We start from the raw sequence: 18,262 nt of genomic DNA, 5'->3' as shown, positions 1-18,262 counted from the left end.
CAGAGGTCCGTCCGTCCCACCTTATGCTACGCTTTAGGCCAGAGCATCGTCGCGTCTCGTGAGAAGTGCGTTTCCTGTTTGCTTAGTCCGACAGTGGATGATATAGTCTCATGTGTTCCGTAGATCACGATGATGAACCCGAGCACTCTTGAGGTGATGGGGTTTGAACCGGAACCCTAATAACAAGTGACAGTAATGTCTTTGTTGCCATCTTAACCCTCCTGGTATCGCAGGTTCACCAGAGCCATAGCATAAGATCCTCATAAATTGAATCATGAATGTCCAACGTCACCGATGTTATGTCCAATACTGACCAACATCTTAATTAGTCAGTCAAAGTAGGAAGTCATATCTTAAAGTTAGATCATCAACAATTAGACTTAATCCTTCAAATGAGTCCATACTTTCAGATCACCGTCGACGGTGTAAAGTTGAAGATGAATTCTGCATCTTGACTATCCATTGCATCAAAAGAAGCAAGATTCATATAAAAGTTAGATTGGTACCCTGATGGCTTTGACAACATTTATGCAGAATCAAAAGTCTCCTCCACTCATGTTTAAATGTCCACTGTGTTCATTCTACATCTGCTCTTCTTGGGCTGCTGGTAAATCACTTCATGAAGACATATCTCTTTTATGTGAACAAAAATATAACAAATTAAACAAGAAGTTTAGCTGTTAAATCCTGAAAATTGAATTTCCAGATGTTACACAAGTTCATAACTTGATACAGGCAATGCTTTAAAACAGGAGCTTTCAACTTCTGATGGCACCTCATACATATACTGAATTGCCGAATAGGATGAAGTTGTTAAGCAAGTGTGAGATTATGTATCTCCACACTTTCCCAAATATTACGCAGCTGGCAGCCAGCCATGGCTCGGCCTCTATTTATAAAATTGGGGATGGGTTCCAATAAATGATGCATATAGCTAAGGGGGGCTCACCCCCATTGCGCCGGGAGGGCAAAACCTAACTGTCACAAGATGTTATGTAATGCTTTCCTTTATTACTCTTGCACGTGCTCAACAGCCTATACCTCAGGGTAATTCGACAAGTCAATGCTCTTGATGAAGATCCTTTAAAGTCCTGTTGAAAGAGGGCAGTGAATCCTGCCGCTTCGTAATTTTCTCTGCTTGCTGTAATAAGTCCTTGCTATAATGTTGTTGTTGTTTACAAAGTTTGCGAAGGAAGCAAGGGCATGCTTGTGGATGAGCAACCTGGGAACCTATGGCTTTGAGTCCTATCTGAGGGAATTGGTAACTGATAAATTAATGCCTTAATCATTTAAATATCTGTATTCATCAATAGAGAACCGAAGAATATATAATCTCATCATCTTTAAACCAACTTCGAACATTTAACTTCCATGAAACCTACTCATCATCTTACTTGGCATACTTCCTCCAAACAGCTTGATTGCATAAGCCTTAAAATATCATACATTAGGGTCAACATCGAACTCTCGTCTATGATTTTGCGTGGACAAATGAAGTCAAACATTTGCTTTGTAGCTACCACTACAATTGCTCATATGGCACAGGATGAAAGCAAGGTATTGCCAATTTTAAAAAAACATGATTCATTCAAATCAGCTATAGACAATTTGCTTTCAAATGGACAGAAAAGGCACAGACATTCTGCTGCTGAATATTCTGACCGATGATGACATTTGCTCCACCATGCGAACGAACCCAAAAGCAACAGGCCTACCCCACATTTCAATCTAGGCAAACTGGTCGTGAGTCATCCTCTACACACAAAAAAAACTTTTCCCCCCTAAAAAGTCACTCCGAAAACCTGGCAAGAATCATTCACAAACAGCTCAACTCCATAACACAAACATGTGACATCATGCGGGTTCAGCTGAGAACTCATGATCATCCCCTGGATTAGCAACAAAAACATGAACCGATTAAGAAGTGATGCTCCTTAAACGTCATTCAAGCTCCGATCAGGATCATCGCCTCGTGAAAGAACACTTCCAGCATTAATACCTCCGCTTTAGACACGAGACGGCTCTCCCCGTGTAAGAAGTCACCAAACAGTGGTTACTTCCAGATTGTTGACGGGTTATTTTGGTTGCAAGGGGATGATCTCATCCCTTCGCTACCGTGGAGGGGTCGAGTTACGTTCGTCTCAACAATCACAAGACATTGGCTTCAGTATGAGGCATTTCCCCTGTGCCTTTATCCATCAAAGTAGTCGCAGACTTGTTGAATCGGGTGTGTTTCCTTTACCTCATCTAATCTCTCTTCTATGTGTGATGCACCCTTAAACGTGACATGACAGGAAATGTCTTTTGGAGTTCCTCAGACAAGGGTTACCAAGCAGATGGGTGGGGTGAGAATGAGAAGGGGGGGGGTTCCACCATAAGGCAGAAACTACACAATGTCAAATTTTGCTACTTGTCTCAGAAAAGTTACTCTTTTTGGATTTCCTGACAGTGCTGGGGTATATAGTCAAGGTGGGAAGATTAAACAATTTGATATTTCAAGCTAAACCGCAAACCTGAACCTTCATATCTACAAAACATACTCAGACACACCTTCCCCAACACCGATGACTGATTTATGAAATCACATTTCATAAGTTTTTAGCTTGTACAAGCAAATGGACTAACATTCCTTTCAATGATGAAATATTACATAGAAATAACGGGATCAGAATAGCTCACATCTCTAACACGGAACAAAGTAAGTTCCTTTGACATTTCTGTGATTGCTTTGCAGGAAAGAGCCCCAGACAGTCAGGTAGGGCAGAGCCAGGGTCTCTATCAAACCAGGCATGGCACCTTAAACCTTGTTCACATACTGAGATGGAAAAACCTTCTTAATGAAACTGCCATGGCAATCATTAATGACTTTCTTATATTCAGTATTTCACATTTCTGTATCTCGTAACATAAAGAAGTGTAAATTTGCGGAGGGGCCTCTGTTGCGCTTAGATATCTTCATTTTCACACCTTTCCCCATTTTGACATATAAAACAGTTGCTCTTTGGCCACAGTACTTTATGGAGGCAGTTTTTCGGTGTCAAGTGTGAAAGTGGCACTAGTGACACTCACTTCCTCCAAACCGATGACAGCACCTATTCGCCTCTCAATCTCTCCATTTTTTCACCATATTTCAACTCCCTATCCTCACCCTTTTAAGCACTGTAACATATTCCCCCTATTTCAAAGTCACTTCCTCATGATTCTATGAAGAAGATATGTGAAGGTCTGTCTGCTTTGTTTGACTTGCATTGATTCAGTACCTCACTATAGGTTGTTCTTAGTCTGAAATCATTATATTTGTCTATAATTCTGAAGTACGGGGCTGTTATGGCAGTGTTTCAAGAATTAACTGTTTGAAGACAACTGGTAGACCATTGTTATCAATCTTCACCTCATATCTTCCTTGCAAAAGACTTGAATGGAACTGATAGTTGCCAATTTGAATTACTCTAATCTAATCATCTCTAATGATCTAGCTAGATCCGATGATGATAAAGCATCAGATTTGGCAGCCTAATAGGTAGCACCCCTGTCTTTTGTTTCTTGACACAAGTCTAAGAAAGTTAATATCCTTTAGGAAACATCAAACTTTTAGAGGGAAGTCTCAGCTTCAAATACTCTAACACGTTATTTTTAATGAATTACAAGTGGAGGAGCAGATGGAGATAGACAACAATTGTGTCTGCTCTTCATCTAAACCTGTCAAAGCATGTTGATCGGCCATTTTGCAAACCAATTTGGGAAGGATCTCAGCAGGGCAGAACACTTCATAACTATATCTTTAAATCATGACAATTCTATGGTTAATAAAATTGTACATTCACATACATAGTCTAGTAGAGAGAATATGCTTTAAAAGACAGTACACACTTGTCAAACTGGTAGTAAATGTATGTGAATACCTCAGCTATTGAACTAATATCTATATTCAGTGCTTTCCCTTTTCTTGATATTATCTGGTCAGAGCCATAAGGGCATTACCTCATCTCATTAAAGCCCTTCTGTCTCTAACTGATAGACAAGACATATATATGGGAACAGACAGTGCGACCTATAAACTACAAACCAACAGCAAACCAATTATTTGAAAGTTATTTTCACCAAATGAAGCTATTAAATGGGAGATTTCCTCCCACCACCACCACAACTACTACTAAGCATTGATACTCAAGCTGTTACAAGACAGAAACATATACAAGCAGCACACAGATATATCATTAATACATTGAGAAAGAAAGATAGAGATATAAAGGTCAGGCATTAAATAAGGAAAACAGATACAGAGAGTTATTTGAGAGCTATAAATCTGTTTTACTGATATATATAGTGCAAAGTGAATACACCATGCAGATATATTGTAACATTTCTTTTCAATCATTAATAAATATTTCACTTATTATATAGAAAATATAGGAAAATAGGGAAAATATAGATGACAAAGTGGTAATCATAAAATATGGATCAATATCATCACAAAATATTGTGAATTCACACCAATTGAAGTGAATGCACGTACCAACAACCAGGGTCAAAGTACTTTTTAAAAACTAAAACAAAAGAAGAAGAAATAAACATGAGAACATGATAGTGAAGGCACAGAAATAGAGAGGAGGGAAGGAAGAGGAAGAGGAGGGAAGGAAGAGGAAGAGGAGGGAAGGAAGAGGAAGAGGAGGGAAGGAAGAGGAGGAGGAGGGAAGGAAGAGGAAGAGGAGAAGGAGGAGGAGGAGGAGGAGAAGGAGAAGGAGGAGGAAGAGGAGGAGAAGGAGAAGGAGGAGGAGGAGGAGGAGAAGGAGAAGGAGGAGGAAGAGGAGGAGGAAGAGGAGGAAGAGGAAGAGGAGAAGGAGGAGGAGGAGGAGGAGAAGGAGAAGGAGGAGGAAGAGGAAGAGGAGGGAAGGAAGAGGAAGAGGAGGAGGAGGAGGAGAAGGAGAAGGAGAAGGAGGAGGAAGAGGAAGAGGAGGAAAGGAAGAGGAAGAGGAGAAGGAGGAGAAGGAGGAGAAGGAGGAGAAGGAGGAGGAAGAGGAGGGATAGGAGGAGGAGGGAGAGGGAGAGGAGGAGGAGGAGGAGGAAGGGGAGAGGAGGAGGGGGAGAGAGAAAAGACAATTAGATAGTTTGAAGAATGATGAATGAAGGAGAGGATGAATGAAGGAGAGGAAGAATAGTGAGAATACAAATAAGATATGAAATATTTCTAATACTGGAGAAAGACAGATGTCACCATTTCTATATTTCTTTTTGAAATGAACAAACTCATATTGCCTCCAGACATATGCCTGTCAGCGGCAGCATGCCTATTTAATTATTCTTGGATTCCTCAAGTGGAGCCCGTCTATTCTTAACTACCACAAACTATTTTTAATGGAATGATTAAGACACCCACACGACCCGCTGGCCGACAAAAGACAAATGTGTATCACTGAGGTATGAAAAGCAATTAATACCCTCATAAAGACAGGGTGGAGTTTAGTAGAGACGCAAACTGGAATGACAGGATGTCTCAGATAAAAATATAAAAACCTTAGAGATTGTGACGACAATGCTTTGAATCTACGTCCTTTGCAAACACCTTCCCCATTGTCTCTAAGTGATTAACCTAATTGCAGGCCTTGTTTTTTCATTGTAATGTATTTTAAAAATATCAAATGATACCATCTGATCATACCAACATTAATCCCATCAGATATTCATCCCCTGATAGCTAAAAGCTTCTACCATCACTGGCAACTCCATCCCAACTACTACCCCACTATTACAACCCCTTCTTCTGTTGCATCCTTTCAACTACAGTAAAAAAAAATATATAAGAAATATTTATTTCTTCACATTTTATGCTCCTCTTATTTTTGTTCAAAATTGAACAGTAGTTGGTTACAAATCAGAATAGATTCAAGCAGTATAATTTTGATAATCTAATTCCTCTCAACAAACTCTATCACTTTAAAATTTCAATAGATCTGTTTCATGTGACTTGAAAGGGATGTAAATTGCTAATATTCTTGTCAGGCATAATTTGATCAACCAGCTTCTTAAAGCATTCAATATTTAGATAAAATATAGATAAAAAGATTGATCTATTGCTTTTTTCAATTTCATAAATTGATTTGTCAGAGGTTTTGAGCATGTACGACAGCTTGAGCTGTATTGATGGTGAAATATGGAAATGAGTAATTAGATTTAGCGGAGACTCGTCTTAATCTCTGGAAGTCTCTTGATTGACCAGGTGGTCATCAAATTCAACAGATGTCCCAAGCTAAAATGCAAAATGAAGCCCACTTTCCCCTTGTTTCTATCCCACTAGTCCCCCCCCCCCCCCCCTCCCCCTGTAATTTAACTTTTGCATCAGCCTCCCCAGCCTCCCCATCCCCCCTCTTATTGCGCTACCACTGTCTTTCCATGTTTACCTTCGTAGGATTGACACCCCTAAACTGTTCTTTCCTCTCCATCCCCCTCCTAAATTTTACTCCTTCCTACTGATACTACCCCCCCCCCCCTCATTTTACTTTCCTACAACTATCTCAGCCAGTGTTATTTTCCTATCACTGTCTGTACCCCTATTCCCCAAATTTGCTTTCCAACACCTGCTTCTCATTTTACTTTTCTACCACTGCTCCCTTCGCCAAATTTTGTATACCCTAATATTTTCCCTCCCCCCCCCCCCATTTTTGCTTTCGTACTACTGCCTCCTCAATTATACTTTCCTATAACTGCCCCCCCCCCCCTATTTCCCCCCATTTTCCTACCACTGTAACAAGAGCTCTCTCCCCACTTTATATATCTCTGTATAAAAGAATTTGTTGCTAATCTGCAATGATGTATAGGTTATCTAATTTCCTGGCCAATCTTTCAAACTACATTTACATTACTCTTTTCAACTTTTCTCACCATGAATTAAATATCAAATAATGATTCTAATAATTCTTTGATGTAATGGGTTCGAGGACTGAATAAAGTTCAAATATTGTAATCATTTGTATTCTGTCTTCCATCAAAAAGTACATTCACCCTGGTTGCTATGGTAACATGACACTCGTCTGTCACTTGTAGGATATGACTGCAAGCTCTCCAAACCCTACCTGTTTTCATTTGCCGAAGCTCCCTGATCTCTCCCCTCAGCTTTCGTCTCTCTTCGTGCGTCTCCGTACTCTCCAGCTGAGGAAGGGAGAATTAATAAGTTAGAATGCGCAAAGGAGTCCATTTGAAGAGAAATACTTCTGTCAGGGCACTTGACTTTGCAATGAGGCATTTGAGCTTAATTCAACCAAATTTAACTCATTTCCTTGGTCACAGTGTTGGCTTCCTAACTAAATAATCAGGTAATTCATCAAACTTCAAACTTGTTACATCCATGAGATCTGAATCTACTTCATTTGGACGTATATAGGAGAGGACGTTTATAAATAGAATTAAATGAATTCTTCAGTCTACACCTGATTTATTTAAAGGAGTCTTTAAAATGTGATTTTCATACAAGACATCATTGGAAAACATTGCCTACAAATTATTCTTTTATTTCAACCAGAAAACTTCTAATCACTGTACAATTTAAACAATAGGTTAGGGTTTATAATAGTATGCCATCTTTTGCCTAGGAAGTTATATTTACAAAGAAAAGAAACTGAAGTCATAATTTTAAATAGAGTTAAACCTTTAGGGTGGTATTCTCGAAAGCTAACTTTAGTCCATGGTTTAATCAACCAACTAAGTATGGAATGCCAAGTGTCCATATAAATATATTTTTGAATAATTTGATATGTTCCTCAATTACCATGATAACATAATTATATCATAGTTATATTGTTGTTTATTAATTATGTTATTACATTTGATTCTAATTTTGTGACAGATTAAATTATTCAAAAACATATTCATATGGACACTTGGTATTCCCTACTTAGTGGTGGATTAAACCATGGACTAAAGTTAGTTAGCTTTCGAGAATACCACCCTTAGACATTTTCCCTAACAAATCATACTGTTTTGCCACCTGCAAGGCTATATTGAGCAGTAGGGGAGCAAAAAGAGGAAAATATTAATTTTCACTCAGGACTGACCTGCTTCTGTAAGGCCTCGATCTCCTGCTCTATATCTCTCCTACTGGTGGTCTGATTCTCCTGGGAGACCTCCTGACCTTCTGAACTTGACCTTTGACCTTCAGCTGACCTTGATAAGGCCAGGTTAGTTTGGTTCTCCTGTAGGACACTGACAGCTGGCTCTGCTGGGGGTTGTGCTGGGGGTTGTGCCTCGCTCTGATTGGTCGGTTTGGTGGCCGTGTCAGAATCATCTGTCGTTCGTAGTTGAAAGGAGAGGGATATAGAATATTTATGATTGGACACATTTCGGTTGAAGAATGAGCACAAAGTAGACAGATTTAGACTGAATAAAAGTGGATTGCTTGTCAAATCATTGGCTTAAAAGCATTAAGTATTCTATAGCTCCTATAAAACAAGATTAAAATCTTAATCTTTACGAAATTTCACTAACAGAAGATCCTGAGACAGAGACTTACTTTCCTTCTAAATAAATTCATTAATTCCTAATTACCTTTCTTGGCTCCTTTGAAATTAAGAAAATCAATTTACCATGCATGCATTACAATTCTATATTCTATCACTTCAAATATCATCATAAAATGCAATTGTGATACAGATCTGATTTTTTAAATGTTAAATATCTGACAGAACACTTTTTTTGGACAATTTCTTAAAACAATTAATGGAAATATTTTCAAAGGCTTTGTATGATGGGCTTGTGACACTCCCCATCTCTTAGAGGAAGTCCATATCGTTTCAACTAAGCGACAAACGACTGCCCTCTCCCGTTAAGCGACTTCCCTTTAGGCTTCCTGATGTATGAATCATACTACAGTTCAGATTGAGAAGAATACTTCTAAAGTTTGTGATTAACATGCATAAATATTGATCTACGGTTTATACAGCCTGGGTGTGGGGCAAAGGAAAATTCATTCCCCCCCCCCCCCCCCAATGCTCAAAGAAAACGTGTAGGCTCAACTCTGCAATGCTGTGAAGGACTCAGTCTCACAACTAAAGAAGTCTATACAAATCATGCTACTGACAGCTCAAAAGACGGAAGGCTTTTTGAAAGTTTAACTAGGTCAACTAGATTGACGCTTGGGCCCATTTACACAGCCAAAACCCCATTTTGAAAATTCATCGATTTTGGGGACTGCATTTACACTAAGGCATAAAGTAAAAACTTATTGTATTGCCCTTTGGGTGGCAAAACATGGGTCGGTTGGTCGGAAAAATGTTGTTGTTTTTTTTTTTTTTTTTTTTTTGTTGCCCGCTTTGGGCCATTATTTTCAGATTTGAATGTTTTTTTCCTCTTTTTTGTGCTTCAGCGTCATCATTCCATTATTATCTTTTTCACCTCATAATTATCCATGGCTTGCACGAGTGAGAATTTTGGAATAATTTGATTTAATGCATTTATATCCCATTTAAACAAACAAAATACATTTATTTTCATTCATTAATTTAAAAAAATAATTAAAAAACGGTTAAAAATTTTTTTTTTTTTTTAATGCCGACTTAAGATTTTCAGATTTTTGGGTCGGTCGCAAAGGGCAATACAACAAGTTTTATTTTAGGCCTAATAGAAAAACCCATAAAAAATATCAGTGTTTGTACATTCCCATTTATGGGTGAGTATAGTGCACATATGCAACTCTTCACTGCTCTGCATGCCATCGCACAGAAGGGAGCAGAGTCATGTGACCACAATCCTGAATCAGTCACCAATGTTTTGAGAGCCGACATTTACACTGCAGACAAAAATCAGTGAATTATCTGCCAGCGTTTTTATTTTAAAAATTCCAGAGATGGATTTTTTTTACTTTGCTCTTTCATCGTGTTTGTCGGTAGTTGCTAAGCAACTTCTGATGAAACAGAATGGGAGAAAAATCAAAGACTTTTGCTTGAGTTATAAATGCAGCATCTGTAGGGTCTCATGGGCCATCAATCTGATAGGCAGTTAAAATCATATGCTATTGGTCTACTGGGAGGTTTGGACATGACAAAGCTATTGAGAATTGATAGTATCTACAACTTTGTCACTTTGTAAAACTTTCAAAAATTGTCTTGGCTCACAACCCAATTATTTCTTTTCCCCCTTCAATATGAACAAAATTTTGCATGCAACTAGATTTATACACAGAATGATCTTTAAAAGAAGTTTTACATACAAAAATATAGAAATATATATCAATTCCATTAGAGGAAACCTTTAATAATATTATTTACAAAATAAAAAACTTGGCTTGCTTTGAAGGTCAGACACTAATAAGAAACAAATTTCAGTATGTAATATTTGTAGTATACAAAATCAGAACATCTATCTAATACATATAGCCAACATCCTTTTACTAAATGTAATCTAACATTTTCTGACAGAGGTGTGGTAGTATTTGGCAAGATTTCTTCTTCATCCCTTCTTGAAATATAATTTTGTCCTGGATATAAAATATCTGACCCCAGATGTTCAAGAGCACATTAGTTTAATGGTTTAGGAATCCTTTAATCCAAGCTAGTATTTATCTCCCCAAAAAGTTCAAAAGGAAATGGTTTTCTAATCTTCCGTTAAAGAAGTCTACACAGAGGACCTGTATGAAATTTAGATCAAATACGAAAAGAGTAAGACATATACAGTATGTGGTGTTCTGATGCAAAATCCTGCTTCATTTTAATAATTAAACAAAAAATACTTTGGTTTCTCTTTTGCACTATCCATCACAAGTAGCATGTTTAAAGAGTAGATCAGTATAGTTCATGAAAATATAAACCATAGTATACTTTCCAAACATTGCCACTGCTGATATTATTGTTGTTGATAATAGTTCCCCATTCTCTAAATAAAACAAAAAATGGAGAAAAAAGCTAAAAATTCATGTTTCATTCAATCATAGGGCTAAGTTCTCCATGAATTTGCTGACTACAACTTGAAAATACCTCCAAGAAAACTAAAGAACATTTTTACAAGAATGTGGAGAAAAAAAATTATATACAAAATTACAATTACAAAAGTTCTTTGGTAAAAGTTGGGAGCTCTGGATATCTGTGGGAATACTGTAAAATCTTTCTTAATTGTTGAATTTGGCTGGTCTTTCAAAAAAGAAAACTTTCTCTTTTACATGATTGGTATGACCCCCTCTCTCTCTCTCTCTGATAAACTCTTGTGGGAAGAAAAAAAACAAGGGCAGAGAAACGACCTGCCAATGTACTTTATTCCACAAAAATCTTGATATAAAACATTGCTGGTACAAATCTCCACAGCGAACACAAACAAATTCATATAAAATATTCCCATGCCTTCCCTCTAGCACTACGAGGTCCTATACAAACAGGGTATGTTTCCTGAGCGTGGTAGGGAGGCGGAATACTATGAAAAGTTCAATTGCTTCAGACCCACGCATCATAAAAGCCCACTGACTGATAAAGAAAATAAATCTCCAGGGCTTTATGAGCCCAATTATGATCTGGGAAGACAGAAACAACCTCATCATTTTGAGCCAATTTCACAACTGGAATCATAAATTCCACTTGCATTTATTTAAAAAAAAATATCTTTGTGGTTCATTTTCAAAACTGAATTTGATAAATGATTTTTGACAAAAAATTGGGATACTTGCAGTCTTGCACTGCAAATATAATGTCTCTTATTCAGACATTAAAGGTAATACAAAGTTTTGCTATGGGGTCATGAATTTGGTTCAAATTAACATATTGGAAGCATATGCGACCCTACAATATTCAGTGATCATTGTCGCGGTTGAAATCCAGTCTAAAGTTATGAAATTGTAAATAATAAACTCTTTATGTGTATAGCTCCCTCTCAGGGTCAAGACATTAATTAAGCTATAAAACAATGTTTCTTGACTAAAATCGACCGATTAGCTATTCCCGTTTGGAAATTATATATCACAACTACATATTCTGAGGTTTTCATGGTCGCAGCTACCATCGTACGGCCGTAGACGCTAATTGAAATGTATATCAAAATTTACCGGGAGCACCGGTAAATTTTTATATTCAATTTTTCTCGAAAGCAGAAGTGTTTTAGGGGCTAAATTTTCTAGTGCTTATAATACATCCACAAGGGCATCCAAATATATCAAAATTGTAAAGAATCACTATCCACCCAATTTCAAAATTTCCCAAAACTTTGTATTACCTTTAAGCATGACAACTATTAATCCACAAGTATCAAATCTACTTTATGAAATTTTTCAAAAATCTAAACAAACATAGTGTTGGTAAAACCATGCACACTGATTGCTTTTGATGATCAACACACCTTATACAGTTCTTGTGTCATGAATGTTATTTTTGCACAAACTTTTTTGTCCACCTATGCAATCTATTTCCCCACATTTCTCTTTGCTCTTTCCACATCTGGATTTTCTTTCTGATAAATTGCCTATTTTTCAAAGCAGTTTATTCTTTGCAATATGTACTTTATAACACCTTGCAGTTTGATTTTTGTAAAGAATATATACCTATGCTAAGTCCCAGTTTTAACATTTCCCATACATACATTTCTACGCCTGAAAACTTGTAATTTATGTTAAATTAACTTTAAAATTTTCTGCAATAAAATATTTTTGGCACCTGACAAATATTTCTTTTATAGCACTTTTAACACCTTACAAACATTTCATTTTTATAGCACTTGTAATGGCTGTTTGCTCAGTCACAGCATTACATATTCTCCAAATAAATAATTTATCCTTTATGAGTTCCCAAGTTACCAGCTTGGTTGGTTCATGGGAAATGCTTGTGATTGATCAACTCTTTATGAAATTCCTACTTTTTATTACTTCCTTATATCTAAACATAAATCTTTGCATGATACATGTAACAAGTCTTTGTTTGGTCGTAAAAATTGATTGAATTTCAGAAGAGGTAAATTGTTCAAAAGTAATGGAAATTCATTGTTGCATGTAGTATTCATTTTCACACTTCAGTGTTACATCCTTTATGCATTGTAAGCAAACTGATGCAAAATATTTGCAAGGCTAAATTGTAGCAAAAGAAAGAGTTTTAATTTAAGAACCAACTTCAACCAAATAAATTGGTCATCCCCAGTATATCTATCTCCTATAATATAATGAAAAGTCCAATCAACTCTACCAAGGCTCACCACTAACAGGGGTTTAGAGGGAATACATCTCCTAATTTAAATTTGAATTCTTAATTGCACTCCGCCTCCCCCACCCCCCCCCCCCCCCCCCGACAAACTTTAAACAGGGGCACCATAAATTCATACAGATCTTAAAACACTTGAGATTTAATTAGACCATACATGTATGAGCAAAAAACAATGGGCAAGAATGTACAATAATATCTAATTAAAACGTGTCATTTTTGTTTTTTTGAGGTTCACATTTCGGAAGGTTCATTATTCTAAAGGTTCAGAAAAAAACTTGTGCCCCCTGTTGTCATATATTTTAGATCAATAGTCTACATTGATCCTATGTCTTGAAATGACTTCTTTTTAAAAAGGGAAAGGTATTTAATAGAAATGCTAAGATTTTCAAAGCATAATTGATTTATTTATGTTAATTTAAATGTATGTCCATATATGCAGTAATGCTATTAATAACATACTGCAATTACAGGGAAATATATGTTTGGAGCCTGAAAGACATTTGTTCTGTGTTAAAGTATATGAGTTAACAGCCTTCTAGCACAAAACTGACTATATGTGCAAATTAGAAAGGAAATAGGATTTTGTTTTTAGCAGAAGTTCAACTGTGTTCAACTAAAAGATTAATCCCTAATCATATAACAGTTTGTAACAACTATGATTCAATTACCAGGGTAATCACTCAGGACATCAGGATTATGCAAACCGGAATCGGCAAACGATTTACAGTAATTCTACATGACTCAAACATCATTAATGGACAGCTTTATTACCTCAGTCTGTGTGAGAAGGAATCTTCAGAAGATACCAACACACATCAAAATATAACAAGACAAATTCAGTAAAATAAAAACAAACAAACAAATTAGCTGAAGAATCCAATGACAGATTTTCAGGTACTTTCACTTAAGCATAAAACTTAAAAATAATCAACACCACTGTAAATTGATTTTATTAGCTACCTCCAAAATTGAAAACAATCTAGCATTAAACCTAAATATAATAACAAATCAGAGGCTAAGAGCTGAAAAGATGAATTACAATTTTCATGAGCATCATGTTTATTAAACAGTTAATTATGCACTTCTTCAAATAAAATCTAGATATAATATTTGGCACACAAATAGAAGTACATTTGTAAATTAGAATTAGTATCTATGATCAGCTCTGATATAAAGGTATCGGTCAAATTCAAAGTCCCCAAATTGCTAATAATTCAATTAAGATAAATGAAAATAAGTTTCCCAATAGACCACACAAATTCATATTCACAAAAGGTGGATCACTAGACTGAGTGGATGAATGCCTACACACAGGGTCCAGGTATTAGCCTACAGGTTCAAAAGAAAACCCTTTGAAAAGCCCTTTTAACTTCCTAATTTGATGGATTACTGGGCAAAAATCTTTACAATTCTTTGACCTCTGCTTTGAACTTGTACCTTCCATATTGACCTGTCTCTGACCTGGCCAGAAGTCAGTCACGTTTTTTGTTTGTAAGCCCTTCAATAACATGGCTTTAAGGGATCCAACTAACAATGGGTTAAAGAGAGAGGAGGTGGATTTCACTTTCAATTATATTGTACTGCCTTTGGGAAAGAAATAAAAAACTGAAAAAAACATATCCAAAGTACATATTTTTGTTAAGAAGCTTAGTTATTAGCCTCCTTGTGAATTTCCTGACCCTTTAGGTATGTGGGGGGTGGAGCAACTTTTACCACAAAAAAAAAAATGTTTTCTTGGAATTGTTTACAGGACATGGCTGGCAAATATCTGGCTTTACTACTTTTACAATTCAAGTTTTTATCTAAATGAAGAAAATTTGACTGATGCTCTCAAGCAAGATATATACATGTATACCGGTATATTTCCAAATTATGTTCTTTCAAACTGATTGTACAATTATTCAACTGAAGCCCCCAAAAGCCCCCTAGCTGGTGACAACAAGTCACAAAGTACATCACGAACCTTGGTGAGAACTATCACTTTTAAAATGGCAAATAAAATGGTTATTTTAAATAGATATGTGTGCTTGCCCCTCAGTAGAAAATAGTACAAGCAAAATTCAATAACTTTTTTTAAATACACGTTTCTTAAGTCATGTACTCAGAGACATTGCCCAGCTTTAAAGCAGGTCCCTAAAACGTATAATACCTCTCTTGATTTTAGAGTACTACTATGAAGAGGGTAAAAGTTTAAACACAGCTTACTTAACAGGCCAAATATTGACCTTTTGTGGAAGTTTAAAAAGTTCTTAGTTTTGTAAACTCCTTCTAGTGATTTGGACTACTACTTATTGTAATCTTGATTTGACATCATTGGTGCACCCAAGAAGCTTGGACTAAGTACACAGTTAAAGAGATGAAAGGGGTTTCAACTCTGTGCTCTGCATTGGGCCAGTTCACACAAAGACTGATTCGTGAGATTCATTTTTTTTTTACCTGAATTGCGATCCAAATCTTACATATTCTGAATGTGAACGTATAGTCTCGTTTTAAAGTGAGACTGCATCAGGATTCAAATCTCAAATTTTGGGCTTTTTTGTGAAAGACTGTGAGGGAGAGAGCACATACAGATAAACAACAGAGAATCATTCAAAGGATGAGACCTGCACCCCCCCCCCCTCGCATAAAATCTACCACTGATAGACTGAAACTACCATGGCAACATCACTTAACAGCCAATCAAATCAAGGTTTCCAGGGAACTTACCATCAATGGTAAAGTTTTATGACACAGGGCCCTTGTTCACCTCCTTCCCTTCATTAGCCTCACCAGAATTATCATACATTGATGGGGGCACAGGACACTGACAGGGGGTGACACACAAAATCACCTGCAAACACCTAGAATAGGGGGCTATGGACCCCTTGTGGCCCCTGGCTACGATTGTGCCTCCCTTGAGAAAAAGACAGCTTGAATCCTTTTTTTACAATACTTTTAGGGAAGCCTAGATTTTTAACAGCAGTACCTTGTATAAGAGTTCTGTCTGCTTGCTACAGCTGGCCCATGTATCTAGGTCAGAAATTGAGTGATATATAAGTGATTAAGCCCATTGTTAATCCTCTAAGATATCTGTCTACTGGTCAATGAATCACTGACTATTTCATCAAGTTTGTCTAATAAGCGATCATGGCCAAAAGTATACACTCTATAGTCTAAAGGGCTTTTACCTTACTTTTTTGTAGATAGTGCAAACAAAATAGAGCAGTGAGGTATTCAATTTTCAAAAGCTATATCCTCTATTAAAAACATGTAATCTTCTTATAATAACAACGGTCCTTTTTCATTTGCTGTAATAAAGTGAGTAGCTTAGTCCTAACAGCAATTCTCATGAATGTCACCAGAGCTGTTTTTGCAGGGTTCTTTATGAAGCCTTCAAGAACTTGATCATTCATCAAAGCTTCATGTAATTTGTGTGTGGTGCTTTTGCCTCAAAAGATTTTTAAATGGCTGATTGGTTGTGTTTGAGACTAATCCAAAATAAAAAATTATATTTAATCACACCTGCTTACGAATGCAATCAATAAATCCAGTTATTATTCTGTACATATATACTCTAATCTTTAGCAATATTTTTAATTTCTATTATGGTAATACCCTCAATATTTTATCTCTTGTTCGCTAATTTATCATTTTCATCTTTTTGACCACACATACATTCACAATCGGAGTCAAATGCCATGCAGATGTGCAAGCATGACTTGTACAACATGTAACAAAATTCTCCTCACTCATAGTAATTCATTCACTATGCATTTGTCCACATGTGTCTTCAATATCTTGGATGTTCAAGTCAATTATGGAAACCTTTAATTTCATAATTCAATCATTAATATAGTAATGAGGCTCAGATGTACATGTAGCGAGCCAAGATATATGTCTCTGTGGTTTGCATGTAATCTGAGGCATATGCGGCTCCTGATTTTATCCCAAATAGTAGTAGTAGGCCAACTTTACATGATTTATTAATATTACAGTACACTTATTCCACTCTTCTCTCCCTTTTTATGTTTCCCCCTTTCTCTCTATCAAATATGAAAATATGATGTTGATATTATGTACTACCTCCAACAGTAATCCCCCTAACTCTCTCTCTCTCTCTCTCTCTCTCTCTAAATATATATATATATATATATATATATCTCACTCTCACTCTCATCCGTTTAAAAAAAATTCTAGTAGAAAGTATAACTAGACATTACTTTTCCTCCATTTCTACATTTGCAAAGTGTCAGCCACTATTCATCAAGGATTTGCTTGTTAAGTATAACTTGCATTCAATTTGAAAAACCTGAAAGGAATTCTAAACCGTAACCCACTGACACCTAACTTGGTAAACAAAGATTAATTTTCACTCATGACAGTTGACATGAAATTAGATATGAAACCTTATATCAACTATCCCCCTCCCCTATTTAATTTTGTAATGGCATCCGTTTTAGCTTGGCTATTCATCCTTTTATTTGGTTGTATTAAATCACTAGAATTAATATCTCTGAGCTTTAAAGGGCCACTGTTTTCACAAACTATCCACACCCTGAAAATCAGATTTATTTCCCTTTACTGTAAATATGATGTAAACTGAAAAGCTCATAAGATGACAAATTGAAAATATTTGCCATGCTGTGGGCAGCATTTTATAATGAGTATTCATTGGAGGATTCGGAAGGTAAGCGGGGGCAATGCTCCCCCTCCCCCACCTGACACTACCTCAGCTGAAATGTGAACAAATATCAAAGTCATTTGAAGAGTATTCCAAAACCACATTTCAAGTTAATCTTCTGACTACATGATATATGTAATTCTACTATTGGCAAGCATTTTGTGGGTGAGCTCTCATTTAATTATGAGGCATGCTTCTCACCCCTTATTTTACCCTTGACCCTCCTTACTTTACCTTTAAATGCAAATGGTTGCAAGAAATAGTTTCCCGCTAGCAGGAAACATATCTACATAGTACATAATGACTCAGTTAATTGATCATACTCCACTACGGAAAGCAACATATAGCGCACAGCCAGCATGTCAAAGAAATGCAGGAAATAATTAAGAAAAAATTTAGAGTCCTCTTACAAGATAGTGTTGTCCAAACCTATCAAAAATAT

At 36.4% G+C, this 18,262-nt stretch overlaps 1 protein-coding gene across 1 annotated transcript in view; it reads right to left on the bottom strand.

Annotated features, from left to right (window-relative positions):
* LOC756222 (serine-rich adhesin for platelets) overlaps positions 1–18,262 on the bottom strand; it is a 101,110-nt gene that overhangs the window by 69,329 nt on the left and 13,519 nt on the right. The window contains exons 4-5 of the mRNA XM_030992517.1: positions 8,049–8,278; positions 7,071–7,146 (exon numbers count right to left, since the gene is read on the bottom strand). Coding sequence (XP_030848377.1) covers positions 7,071–7,146; positions 8,049–8,278 — 306 coding nt within the window. The remainder of the gene's footprint in view (positions 1–7,070; positions 7,147–8,048; positions 8,279–18,262) is intronic.

This window comes from Strongylocentrotus purpuratus, unplaced genomic scaffold, assembly GCF_000002235.5.
Source record: "Strongylocentrotus purpuratus isolate Spur 01 unplaced genomic scaffold, Spur_5.0 spur5_scaffold_2, whole genome shotgun sequence".
Classification (NCBI taxonomy): Eukaryota; Metazoa; Echinodermata; class Echinoidea; order Camarodonta; family Strongylocentrotidae; genus Strongylocentrotus; species Strongylocentrotus purpuratus.
Note: the sequence above shows the minus strand (reverse complement) of the source record. Positions and strands in the feature narration are given on the sequence as shown.